Consider the following 12,198-nt stretch of genomic DNA (forward strand, 5'->3'; position numbering starts at 1 on the left):
CACCTTCACTCTGACCTATTCACCTCTCACTGTAACCGAGCGGGACCCCATGGGGCCTTCCTGGGGGTGGGGGGCAGACCTCCCCCACCCCCATATCCTCTGCTGTAGCTCCTCTCTGAAGTACCCAGATAACAGTATCTGATGCACATTTCCTGAGTTGTTACGGATGTAAAAAAACTCCCCCTCTCCAACAAATGGAAGATGTTAATTGATGACCATGAGCACATAGCCCCAGGCCTCCTGGAGCCTAAGGACTGATAATGTTTTGTTCTGTTTTGTTTTGAAATATTTATTTATTTATTTACTTGGCCGTTCAGGGTCTTAGTTGCAGCATGCGGGCATGTGGGATCTAGTTCCCTGACCAGGGATCGAACCTGGCCCCCCTGCATTGAGAGCACGGAGTCTTAACCACTGGACCACCAGGGAAGTCCCAAGACTGATAATGTGAACCCCAGTGACACCACCCTGCTACCTTACCATCAGCCAATCAGAGAATTGTGCACAAGCTGATCACAGACCCTGCAACACCCCTCCCTCACCCGGCTTTTAAAAGGGCTTCGGGAGACTCGAGAGGGAGGAGATATAGGTAAACGTATAGCTGATTCATTTTGTTGCACAGCAGAAACTAACACAACATTGTAAAGCAATTATACTCCAATAAAAAAAATTTTTTTAATAAAAATAAAAGCACTTTTCTGAAACTCTTCGGGGAGTTTGGGCTTTTTAGGGCATGAGCCACCGGTCTTCTTGCAAGGCCCTGCAATAACCCTTTCTCTGCTCCAAACTCTGACGTTTCAGTTTGTTTGGCGTCAGGCGCACGAACTTGCGTTAACATCGCCCCTACCTCCAGATCAGTCTCTGTCCCCTCTGGTTCACCCAGGGGACATGGGGCCCACCCCCAAGGACAGGTGACAAAGCTCCTTTTACCTCACTAAGCTCAGCGGCTGAAACATGAGTGAATGAATTAGTGGTGGCCTTCAGCTCTCCCATAACCTTCCTTTTTGTCCATTTCCATTGGGACTTAAACCTTCTTTCTTATGCACATCTGGGCCTGAACCCGTGTCAGCCGACAAATGAACATTCTCAGCCCTTACGGACCAACCTACATTTCAGTGGCAAAGCCAGGCTAACTCCTTTATTTGTCTTTTTACCTATTGCATCCCTACGATTTCATTAAAAACAAGTGGAAATTAAAAATGAAAGTGCTGAAACTACTAGTAATAAAACTGAGAATGATTTGGGATTCACTGGGTATTCACATGGCAAATATTTCCCGTGAGGTTTCCACTTCGTTATCTTTAGCAGCTTAGTGATCTGTTCAGTTGCTGAGATAAAATATTAAAGAATGTCTCCAAACTAGTGGAAATGCACATTTTAAGGACTGTATTGTGGATGTCACTAGTTCCAACGCCACTTCCCTCAAATCTCCATTGGGAATCAACCCACTCTCTGACATGGGTAATTAACGGTGTCTCCATCTTAGATCAAGGGCTTTCTATACAAATCCTTTTCTCCCACCATCACCCCAAACAAAGGGTGCCTCTGAGCCCCTGCTGTAGAAATTCCGGAAGGCTCTAAGGGAAGCACAGTCTTCAGGGAAAATTGGCAAGTCTCATTTCGGGAGTGCTGGGATGAAACAGACAGGAGAAGTGAGCAAACTCCAGGACCTGACAGGTCGTTTGGAATCAGAGCCACTGAGTGTCCGAGGAAGAAAGGATCCTGGTCTGAGAGGCGGTAGAGGTTGGAGGAGGGGTCCACGGCGCGGTCCCCCGGAGCCCAGGGTAGGGATGGCTCTGTCGATGGGGTCTCCCCATTTCAGGTACTTCCTTCAAAGACTCTCCTAGCCTGGGATCCTGCGTGGTAGAGTGAGTGCAGGTGAAGGTTATTCCTGGCTCCCACCTCCCAGGTCCAGGCTTCAAAACTCCTGAGCCCCCATAATCACCAACAAGCAGCAGGTGAGGAGAGTTATCCAGACCACATCGGAGTGGAGCTGCATGGGTACCCAGGGAAGCAGGAAGGCCAAGGTCCCTGCGGAAGTGGCAGGGAACACCGGCTAGCACACAAGGCAGGATGGTTTGGAAGGTCACTCCAGCCGAATGCGCACAGCAGGGGGGCACAGTCATGGACCCCGCAGACCCCAATATGGAGAACCCCGTCTCCAGGGGCATTTGGTGTGTGTGACTTTAAGAAGCTAGTAGAAATTTTTATGAGCTGCCTACTGCAAAACGTTCAACGTCGACTTTTTTTTCCCCTTCAATTAAACCTTTTCCCTGAATATTATGGCTTGAGTTATTTCAAGCATTCAACCTGTCCATAAATAACAACTGCTTTTCATACGGTGCCTCACATATGTCATCTCTTCCCCTCACATCATCACGAAATGAGGACACAAGCTCAGGGAGGTTGACAAGCTTCTCAAAGACCCCTCCAGGTAGTTAGCGGACGAGTTTCAGACTCGAATCCCTCTTGCTCTTAACCACTAGGCGCAGCCCCAGATCCTCAGATTCCTAGGAGGCAATGAGGCAAGAGGTGAAATTAACTCCAATGCTTCCTCCCCGGAAGAGTGTCTCAGATAAAGTTGTCCCAGGAAGAAAGGAGATTAATTGAGACGGAGCCTTATTCATCAATGTCATCTTAAGATCTCCAGCCATGCGGAAGGATCCACATGTGAAATGTAAAACTCACTGAAGGAGTTCTCCATCTTGAATGTTACATCTCACGTGCACCTAAATGCTATAGTTTTCTTCACTGCCAGGCAAAAACAAGGCAAAACAAAACAAAAGTGTGTTCGCTCCCGAGAAAGCCCAGAGTAAATCGAGGGAAATCACTCAGAAGCCTTCATTGTGTACTTCCAGAGGTCAGTGTCCGGGTTTCTAGAAGTTAGTTCCAACCAGCAATTGGTCTCACAGGACTGAGAGAGTCAGAAAAAGTTGCTGTAGGGTAAGAACCACAGCGCAGGTAGCAGACTACAGTGCCTGCCCGACAAATGACTGTGTCTCTGGTTTATCAACCTCACTTTTCTGGACCTCGGCTTCCTCCATGGTGAAATAGGCGCTGTCATATGGGCTCCACATAAGACCAATCGAAGGACAAAGTGTCAGCCGTCCTACAGGTGAGGAGAATTCTCCAGCATTGCAGACAACGAGGGACAAACCAGAGAGGAGAAGACTGACGGAAGGTGAGGGGAACAGGATGAGGGGCACGTGCAGCGGTCATCATTGTGCTCTTGGGTGCACCACGAGAAACAGCTTATTTTACCTAAACTGGAAAATCCTCCATGAAGAGCTATGATTCCCAGGTTGGCGAGATAAACCAAGATGCAAAAAATTTACAAACGTCTGATCAGAAGGGCCCTAATGAGCTTGTGACTTCGGGTGGTCGTCCCTCTCCCTGTAATAAAACAGAGAATCTGCCCTCCCCTCACTGTGCCCTTCAAGTAGGGAAGGAAAAAAAGGAGGGAGGGACTAGGTGAGAGTAGTGAACACAAAGCAAATATTATGGAACTCTGAGGGCAGAATGCTAAGGAAAAGAAGCCAGTCACAAAAGGACAAATACCCTATGATTCGATCATACCCACTTCCGTGAGGTACCTAAAACAGTCCAAATCATAGACACAGGAAGGTGCCAGGAGCCGAGAGCAGGGGGTCTGGGGGGAAGGGGGAATGGGGAGTTAATGCTTAATGGGGACAGAGTTGCAATTGTGGAAGATGAAAAAGTTCTGGAGCCAGATCATGCTGATGGTTGTAAAACAGTGTGAATGTACCTAATGCCACTCTACTGCACGCCTAAAAATGGTTAAGATGGTAAAGTTTGCACGTTATATATATTTCCCATAACTTAAAAAATTTTAAAGAGCCAATAGTAAATAAAATAAAGAGTGGGTTGATGTTCATTCCGGACCTGAGTATGACGATAACAAATGTGTAAAGCTGGGTCATCTCGGAATATAAATCCTGAGAGACGAGCGTGGGCTCCTTGTCACCTAAGATCCCGCCAGGCACTCAATGCCATCCACGGCCTGTGAAGAAGGGCACAGACCCACCTGACCCTGCTCCCTCAACACATGGGGCCTCTGCCGTCCCTGCTAACCCCTGCTGCTCCCCCCGCCCCCGGCCCTGACACATCTCCTGTGTGGTCCATAGACTGACCCCCTCCGGTCACTATTACTCTTCATTAGGGCCATGCCCTCATCTGCTCGGCTTCTATAACAAAACACCATAGACTGGGTGACCTATAAACAACAGAAATTTATTTCTCAGCCTTCTAGAGGCTGGGAGTCTGAGACTAGGCTCTGGAAGAGGTGAGGTCCCTCTTCCAGACTGCAGACTTCTCATTACACCCTCATGTGGTGGAAGAGGCAAGGAAGCATCTGGGATCTCTTTTACAAGAACGCCAAAAAACGAATACCGTATGCTAACACATATACATGGAATCAAAAAAAAAAAAAAAAAAAAAAAAAAAAGGTTCTGAAGAACCTAGGGGCAGGAGAGGAATAAAGACACAGAAGTAGAAGATGGACTTGAGGACACGGGGATGGGGAAGGGGAAGCTGGGACGAAGTGAGAGAGTGGCATGGACATATATACACTACCAAACGTAAACTAGATAGCTAGTGGGAAGCGGCTGCATAGCACAGGGAGATCAGCTCGGTGCTTTGTGTCCACCTAGAGGGGTGGGATAGGGAGGGTGAGAGGGAGACGCAAGAGGGAGGGGATATGGGGATATACGTACATGTATAGCTGATTCACTTTGTTATACAGCAGAAACTAACACACCATTGTAAAGCAATTATACTCCAATAAAGATGTTAAAAAAAACAAAAAGAACACCAATCCCATCCATGAGGGCTCCTCCCTCAAGACCTAATCACCTCCCAAGGCCCCACCTCCTAAAGCATGACATTGGGTGTCAGGATTCCAACATATGAATTCTGGGGACAGGAACATTCTCACCATAGCACCACCTTTGAATGCTGCTGTTGTCAACCACAGAATAAGAGAGTTGGGCTATATCTAAGCTCCAACAGTTTGGGTCTTTGAAAGTAATGATAAGAGTTTACAGCTAAATTTTAGTGTCAGAAATCTTTGTGACTTGTTAAATCATAAACTGTGATGACCTGTGATGAGAGTGATACCAGCTATCTGAAAGATGGCTTTGTTTACTTGGAGTAGAAGTACATCCTCTTGGTGTGGTAACTGCATCTATCATACGTGGCTCAGAATTCCGGCTGACGTAGGCCAGCTGGAAAAAAAATAAATGAGTTCTTACTTATTTTGGTTTGACAGGTAAAGTCTTTCAAAGCATGGGGCCCACCAACAGGGTGATTAACGGGCAATCTCGGTGGCACCAGAGTTGGTCCCCACAGGTCTAGGTGACCTCCAAGTTGCTTCCAGTGTCAAGGCGCTCAGACTGCGGGGTCACAGGTATTTATTTGCATTTGAGGAGTGAGAGGGGCTCAGAGACACAGCAAATATTCCCTGAGGACAAGGGCCTTGCACACTGGTCAGGCATGAAGAGTGAGGGCCATTACCTTTGCCAGCCCTACCCAAGCCCACACTGCCCTCCTGCATCCTGGCTACCCAGCCCCACCGGGGCCACACCACATGCCAAACCACCTGACATCTGAACTGCCACTCTACAACTCTCCATGTCCCATCCCCAGGGAATCAAACGCTAATGCTCCACGTTCATCAGTGTTCATGAGCCAGTCAGTTAATGAGGGCTTCGGGAGAGGTAATGTCTTTCCCTAAAGAAGTAGCTCTGAGCAAAATGAGCAAATAAACACAGTCCTTTCCACAAGTACACAACCGTAAGCTTCAAGCGAATGGCCCAAAGGCAATGCATCCTTATTTAAATGTGAGCCACCACATGACAACCAACTCTCCATCACGGGGTGATGAACCCCACGTTGGTCTCCCACTTGCTGTCCACGAGGTCCAAGCGTGTGTGCTTTAGCAGCTGGACAGGGGGAGAAGGTGGCCACCTTTTGGGTGGCATGTGATACCTCACTTTTTTCCAGAACTTGGTCTTTGCACACTGTGACTGCTCTGTGAAGTCCCCACTCCACTGGACGGCCCCATGCTTCTGTCTGATGTACTGAATGGACTCTGGCAAGGTTGTATAGTCCTTGACCTTCTCCAGTTCAATCAGAATGACCTTTATCCCGTCCTGGATGAGAACATTGTAGACTGCGATTTGTTCTTCTGACATGTTCCTTAATAGGTCAAGGCTTAGCGCTTCGGGAACTATGAAGATGATCAGTCTTCTGCACAGCTTAATATTTTCATCGATGACATTGACCACAGCTGGAAATAAAGAAAGAAGATGCAGAACATCTCACGATTAAAAGAGCCACAGACCATGCGCTACTCAGAACAAGGATCTTATCAGGTCTAACTTTGTATCTCCAAACTTAGCTGAAGGTCTGGTATATAGTAGAGGATAAATACTTTTTTAAAAATAACAGACTTTTAAAGGATAGGACACATGTAGTTAGCTCAAATGTTGTACTACTAATCTTTATTTGTGTTTTCCTCTTGTGTTTCATAGCTACTTAAATGACCAGGACTTATAAAACTAACTTGAAACCAAATAACATATCCTAATGATTTCTTGGGAAGGGGAGGGGAAAGTTCTTGAAATATCCAACGATGGATAAAACTTGGTCTTTTTTCAAAACAAAGGCCAAGTTTTATTTATATCCTCCTTATTCTTAGGCTATAAGAATAGACTGTAACCTCCCCAAGAGCACTTCCTTCTTCTCTTTGGTTTATTTTAATATTTCTAGTGCCTACAACATTACCTGGCACATAGCAGGTGCTCAATAAATATTTGTTGAAGAAGTGAATGAATGAATGAATATTGATATGCTTATGAAATGAGAGCTCTTCTGCAGGTTTATAACAAGCACTGGATCACATTTCATTTCCTCACGGAGGATGATTTCATAACTTGAAACGATGTGATAAGCTATGGATAGGAGCAGCCTACAAATCCAAAGTTCTTAGAAACCTTTTAAAATGACCCAGAACAGGCCACTAGGTAGTAATCTTGGTTTCCTGGTGATATTTCAAATATCAGCTGTTTACTGTATCGCCTTCTAAGAAAGAGAAGGTATAGGATAAGACGGATGTTTTCATCTATTGAGTATCTAATATGTGCTAAGCTCCATACTGGTCCCTACTCAGGTTTTACCTTTACCTTTATCTTTTCTCTCAACTGAGTCAGGGAAGCCATTCTCAACCCCATTTGACAGACGAGACAACTGAGGTTCAGTGATGTTAACTGCATTTCCCAAAGCTACTCTCCTATTAAAAGGGGGAAATAAACAACTTCTATTTTATTTAGGTAGGGCAGGGTTGGAGAGAGTTGAAGTTTATAAAACCAGCCTTAAACATGAGCTCTTTTACAAATTCAAATTGACAGAAAATACTCAGCGGTTAGACTCAAGGATGTGACAGCAAATGACCAGTTGTCCCTTTTTAGTCTCTTGGCCAAGGCTGTGTATGTCATCATCCAGCGGTTCATACAAATGGGTCAACCAGATCCTTACCCAAAGTGAAAGTCACATGATTTCAACCAGGAATCCCAGTTACCCTGTTGTAGGGATGAGCATAATGAGAGAAGAGAGCCTGGTCCTACCTCCTCAGCTCAGGGGCTGTGGGCAGGGGAGTGAAAGGCTCCCTGTGGTTCTGTGGGAAAGGCAAGCATAGCTCCTTCTGTTTGTAAAGTCAAAGAAGAGAGAGGTTCCTTTCCATTTTTTTTTTTTTTTTTTGGCTGCATTGCAGCATGCGGGATCTTAGTTCCCTGACCAGGGATCGAACCTGTGCCCCCTGCAGTGGAAGCACGGAGTCCTAACCACTGGACCATCAGGGAATTTCGGTTCCTTTCCATTTTATTCCTTTCTTATTTTTATACCTCATTGAAAACATACCTTGTCCAGGAAAGTCATCCCTGCCAAATATAAATAACTTGTATCCACACTGCCTCTCCAGCACCTTGGGGAGAATCTTCAACACCAGAGTGTCCACATCATGGCTCTGGCTTTCTCTTTGAGGCTTGGGGCACAAGACGTATGCATCATACAGCTTCCCATCTGAAAAGGAAATGGGACAAGCTCGTGAAATTATTCCTACCAAATTATCTTATGTGAACAAAGTGAAAATCTGAGTTGCTATCATGATGTCTTTTTTCTTGGGTTCAATGACTTCAGGGTGCCCAGTTGGCTGACTCATTGCCAAGCACTGCATCTCATTCTTTCAACACTTTAAATTTTCACTCCAATCTCTTCTTTCATGCATGGTTTTTTGAGGATAAGTTGAATGTAATTCATCTTTGTTTCTCTAGAGGTAAGGTGTCTTTTTCCCCTGGCTTCTTTCAGAATTTTTTCCCTATCTTTTATTCTGTAGTTTGAAAATGATATGCCTAGGTGTAGTTTTGTTTGTTTGTCTTTGGTATTTATCCTAATTGGAGTGCTCTGAGCTTCTTGGATCTGTGGTTTGGCATCTGACATTAATTTGGAGAAATTCTCAGTAATTAGTGTTTGAAATATTTCTGTTCCTCTCTTTCTTCTCCTACTGGTATTCCCATTACGTGTATGTTACACTCTGTAGTTGTCTCACAGTCATTGGATATTTTGTTTTGTTTCGTTTTGTTTTTTCCTGGTCTTTGTTCTCTTCGCTTTTCAGTTTTGGAGGTTTCCACTGAGGTATCCTCAAGCCCAGAGATTCTTTTCTTAGCAGTGTCTGGTCTAGTAATAAGCCCATCAGAAGCATTCTTCATTTTTGTTTGTTTTCTGCTAGCATTTCTTTTTGGTTATTTCTTAGTATTCCCATCTGTTTACATTGCCCATCTGTTCTTGCATGCTGTCTACTTTATCCTTTAGAGTCCTAAGCATAGTAATCATAGTTGTTTTAAATTCACAGTCTGATAATTCCAACATCCCCACCATATCTAGTTCTAATGCTTGCTCTGTCTCTTCAAATTGTGGGGTTTTTTTTTGTCCTCTAATAGGCCTTATAGTTTTTCTTGATAGCTGGATGTGATCTACCAGGTAAAAGGAATTGCTGTAAACAGGTCGTTAGCAACATGTGGTGAGGAGTGGGGAGAGGGGAAGTATTCTCTAGTCCTATGGTTAGATCTCAGTCTTTTAGTGAGCCTATGCCTCTGGACTATGAAATTCACAAACGTTTCTCAGTGTTTTCTCCCCCCTTAGGTTGGGCAGGATGGCTAGAGAGGGCTGGAGTTTGTTATATCCCTTTGCCCAGGCCAGTCAGGCCCTGATAAAACCCCAGCAGGTTAGGTTCTCATTAACTGGTGTATCCTGAGGGCAGTCCTTGTTAAGAACAGAATGCTCTGGTGTCTTTCAAAATGGTTCTTTTTTCCCCTCTCCCTGCTGGAAGCACATAAAGGAATTTTTCTCTGATATTTACCAGCAGAGCTTGGTCAGGCTCCTGGAAGTAAAACTCAGGAAAGGGTGAAGGCCCCTTTATGATTGGGTCCCTGAAGAGGGTTCCCAGACCCAATTGCAATATGTGTGTGTGGAGGTTTCCCCACGCCAACAAGCAATTCTTGGATGCCAGCAGGGTGTCTAAGAATTCAACTCCATTCTGACAATTTCTACCCAGAGATAGAATCAGATTGCACAGGGAAAGGGCTCAGTCCCACAAGGTCACATTCCACTTTCGATGCCCAGCTGTTACCTGTGCTTCTGACCAAGGCGCTACAAACTGGAACTTCCAACGACTCACCCCCCCACCCCCACCCCAATGTAAGCAGCTCCTTGCAGGAAGCAGCTCTTTGCAGGAGGCCCTTTTGTCCTGTCACTCTAGCAAAGCTATATTTTAGCTTAACCTTTACACCAGGTGCCTCCATGCTTAACTAACCTCTGGCCAAAGCACACCTTTCAAATCTTTTGATCACACAATGCCTCGCCTAACCTGTTGATTCTTTTCTTAGTAGAAATGAAGAATAAATAATTAACAGATGACTACCTCTTTCCCCCAGCTTCCCCTTCAGTAATCTCACAAGCAGACTGTGTGAACAAGATAGCATCTAAAGAAAGATCATGTGGCGTCAACAAGCCTGCACGCAGTGGGAGATGGTGAAGAATCTGACCCCCTTTCTCAGTGATTAGCTGAGATTATTTCCCCTTTTCCCTTTAACACTTTCATGGCCACGCAGAATCTTTGGAGGTGGTTCTGGGACACCGGTCCACCTTCTCCCCTGGTTGCCGGCCTCCTGACTAAAGCAACATTTCCTTTTCCAACCAACCCTTGTCTCTCGAGTATTGGCTTTCGAGTGATGAACAGCCGAACCTGAGTTTGGTAACACTAATTCAGGATCAGTAGCAAGTCCAGGGTGTTACCTGTACTCCGGACCAATTGGCTATAAACCAGATTCCCATGACCCCTTCCTTGGGTTCGATTAATTTGCTAGAACAGACTCAGAGAAACATGTTACTTACTAGACCACTGACTTATTATATAAGGATTTTAAAGGATATGAATCAACAGCCAGATGAGGAGATGCACAGGGCAAAGGATGGAGAAGGGGTGCAGGGCACCCATACCCTCTCTGGGGGGCACCACTCTCCCCGAACTCTACCTGCTCACCGGCCCAGAAGTTCTCCAAACCCTGTCCTTCCAGGTTTTATGGAGGCTTCATTACATAGGCTTGATTGCTTAAATTAGGAGAAGGAAGCTTCACAAAGCTCATCCCTGATTCATCCTGTGCAACTGTGTCAGATGGTATTTTCTAAAAATAGCCCCAGCAGTATTTCCAGTCTCACATGTTCTTTCTGCACTTTGCCACACCCCACAAAGAGGCAGAATCTATTTCGCCTTCCTTAGAATTGGGTAAGACTCTGCAGCTGCCTTGACAAATGAACAAGGTAGAATTGATCCTAGAAATTCAGGGTCTGAGTCATTTTAAAAAAAAAAGGGCTTTTACCTAGCTCTGCCGTTCTTGAAACACTAGCCCTTGGAAGCCATCGCATGCTGTGAGGAAGCCCAGTGTCGTAGCCCCCACAGAGAGGTTATTTGGAGAGGAGCCCAGGCCACCAGTCAACAGCCCAAATCAGCTGCTCATCCTCTAGCTGAAGCCCCAGGAATCATGGGGCTGAGACAGGCCACCCCCGCTTTGCCCGTCCACACTCCTGACCCACAGAATCCAGAAGCAAAATAAGTGGTGGTTTTATGCCGTAAAGTTTTGAGGTAATTTGATTCCCAGCCACAGTAACTGGGCCGGAATTGGGGAAATAACAATGAATAGCAACAAATAACCATGAGGTGGACCACCCCCCGCAACTGTCTACATCATCAAGAAAATTACAGAGACACAGACCTACTAGTGAGTTTCCTAAGGAAAGTGGGCCCTGCTCTCTCCGTGTAATGGTGGGGAAACAGTGCATCCAGGTTCTGGTGAAGTTCCTTTCATTTTCTAAGGAGATTCATCCCTACTTTTGATGTTAAAGCATCTGCGTACACCCTCATTGGCTGTTGGCAAAAATACAGTCATTTATTTGCACAACTTAATGTTTACGAAAGCTGCCTAAAGATTATTTGATTCCCTACTTCTCTCAATACGATGTTGCTAAACTTTAAACCTGATCAAACTGGTCCCGTGGAAAAATCAGATGGAATCAATTTGACCTTCAGGTAAGTGCGCTAACTGAATTGCATGAGTTTTTGGCGTTTTTGCCCTAGCATGAAGACACTGGGAGAAAAGGCACATTAAACATGCTTTTACATTTACCATGGGAATTTTCTTGCAAGCAAAGTTCATTACATCACATGCTTTAAAGACAAGATCTCCCTACAAAACAATTTTCCTGAGGGATTGGCCCAGAAAAAGCCATGTGCCCTCATGAGCGAATGAAAACTTTGTGTAAACAGTGCCATGAATCTTGTCATGGCTTTGCCTTCACTTTTAAAGCAAGAGCATCTTTAAAAACCATCCAAGGTGGGTCATTAACTGTCCCCTGCCCTGCTTATGTTATCATTCTACCTTTTGCTCACTGTACCTGTTTTGTTTTTGTTTTTGTTTTTAATTTCTTTTATTTTTGGCTGTGTTGGGTCTTTGTTGCTGCGTGCAGGCTTTCTCTAGTTGCGGTGAGCGGGGGCTACTCTTCGTTGCAGTGTGTGGGCTTCTCATCGCGGTGGCTTCTCTTGTTGCAGAGCACGGGCTCTAGGCACATGGG

General features: G+C 45.3%; 1 protein-coding gene across 1 annotated transcript in view; it reads right to left on the reverse strand.

Annotated features, from left to right (window-relative positions):
* Window positions 1–5,757: 5,757 nt before the first annotated feature.
* The window catches only part of IL1RL2 (interleukin 1 receptor like 2), a gene marked incomplete at its 5' end in the record, with an annotated part of 50,804 nt that continues 44,363 nt past the window's right edge, over window positions 5,758–12,198 (reverse strand). The window contains 2 exon segments of the mRNA XM_082426367.1: window positions 5,758–6,304; window positions 7,933–8,094. Of these exon segments, the coding sequence (XP_082282493.1) occupies window positions 5,886–6,304; window positions 7,933–8,094 (581 nt within the window). The 3' untranslated portion in view covers window positions 5,758–5,885.

This window comes from Balaenoptera physalus, assembly GCF_965194825.1.
Source record: "Balaenoptera physalus genome assembly, chromosome: 15".
NCBI classification, from domain to species: Eukaryota; Metazoa; Chordata; class Mammalia; order Artiodactyla; family Balaenopteridae; genus Balaenoptera; species Balaenoptera physalus.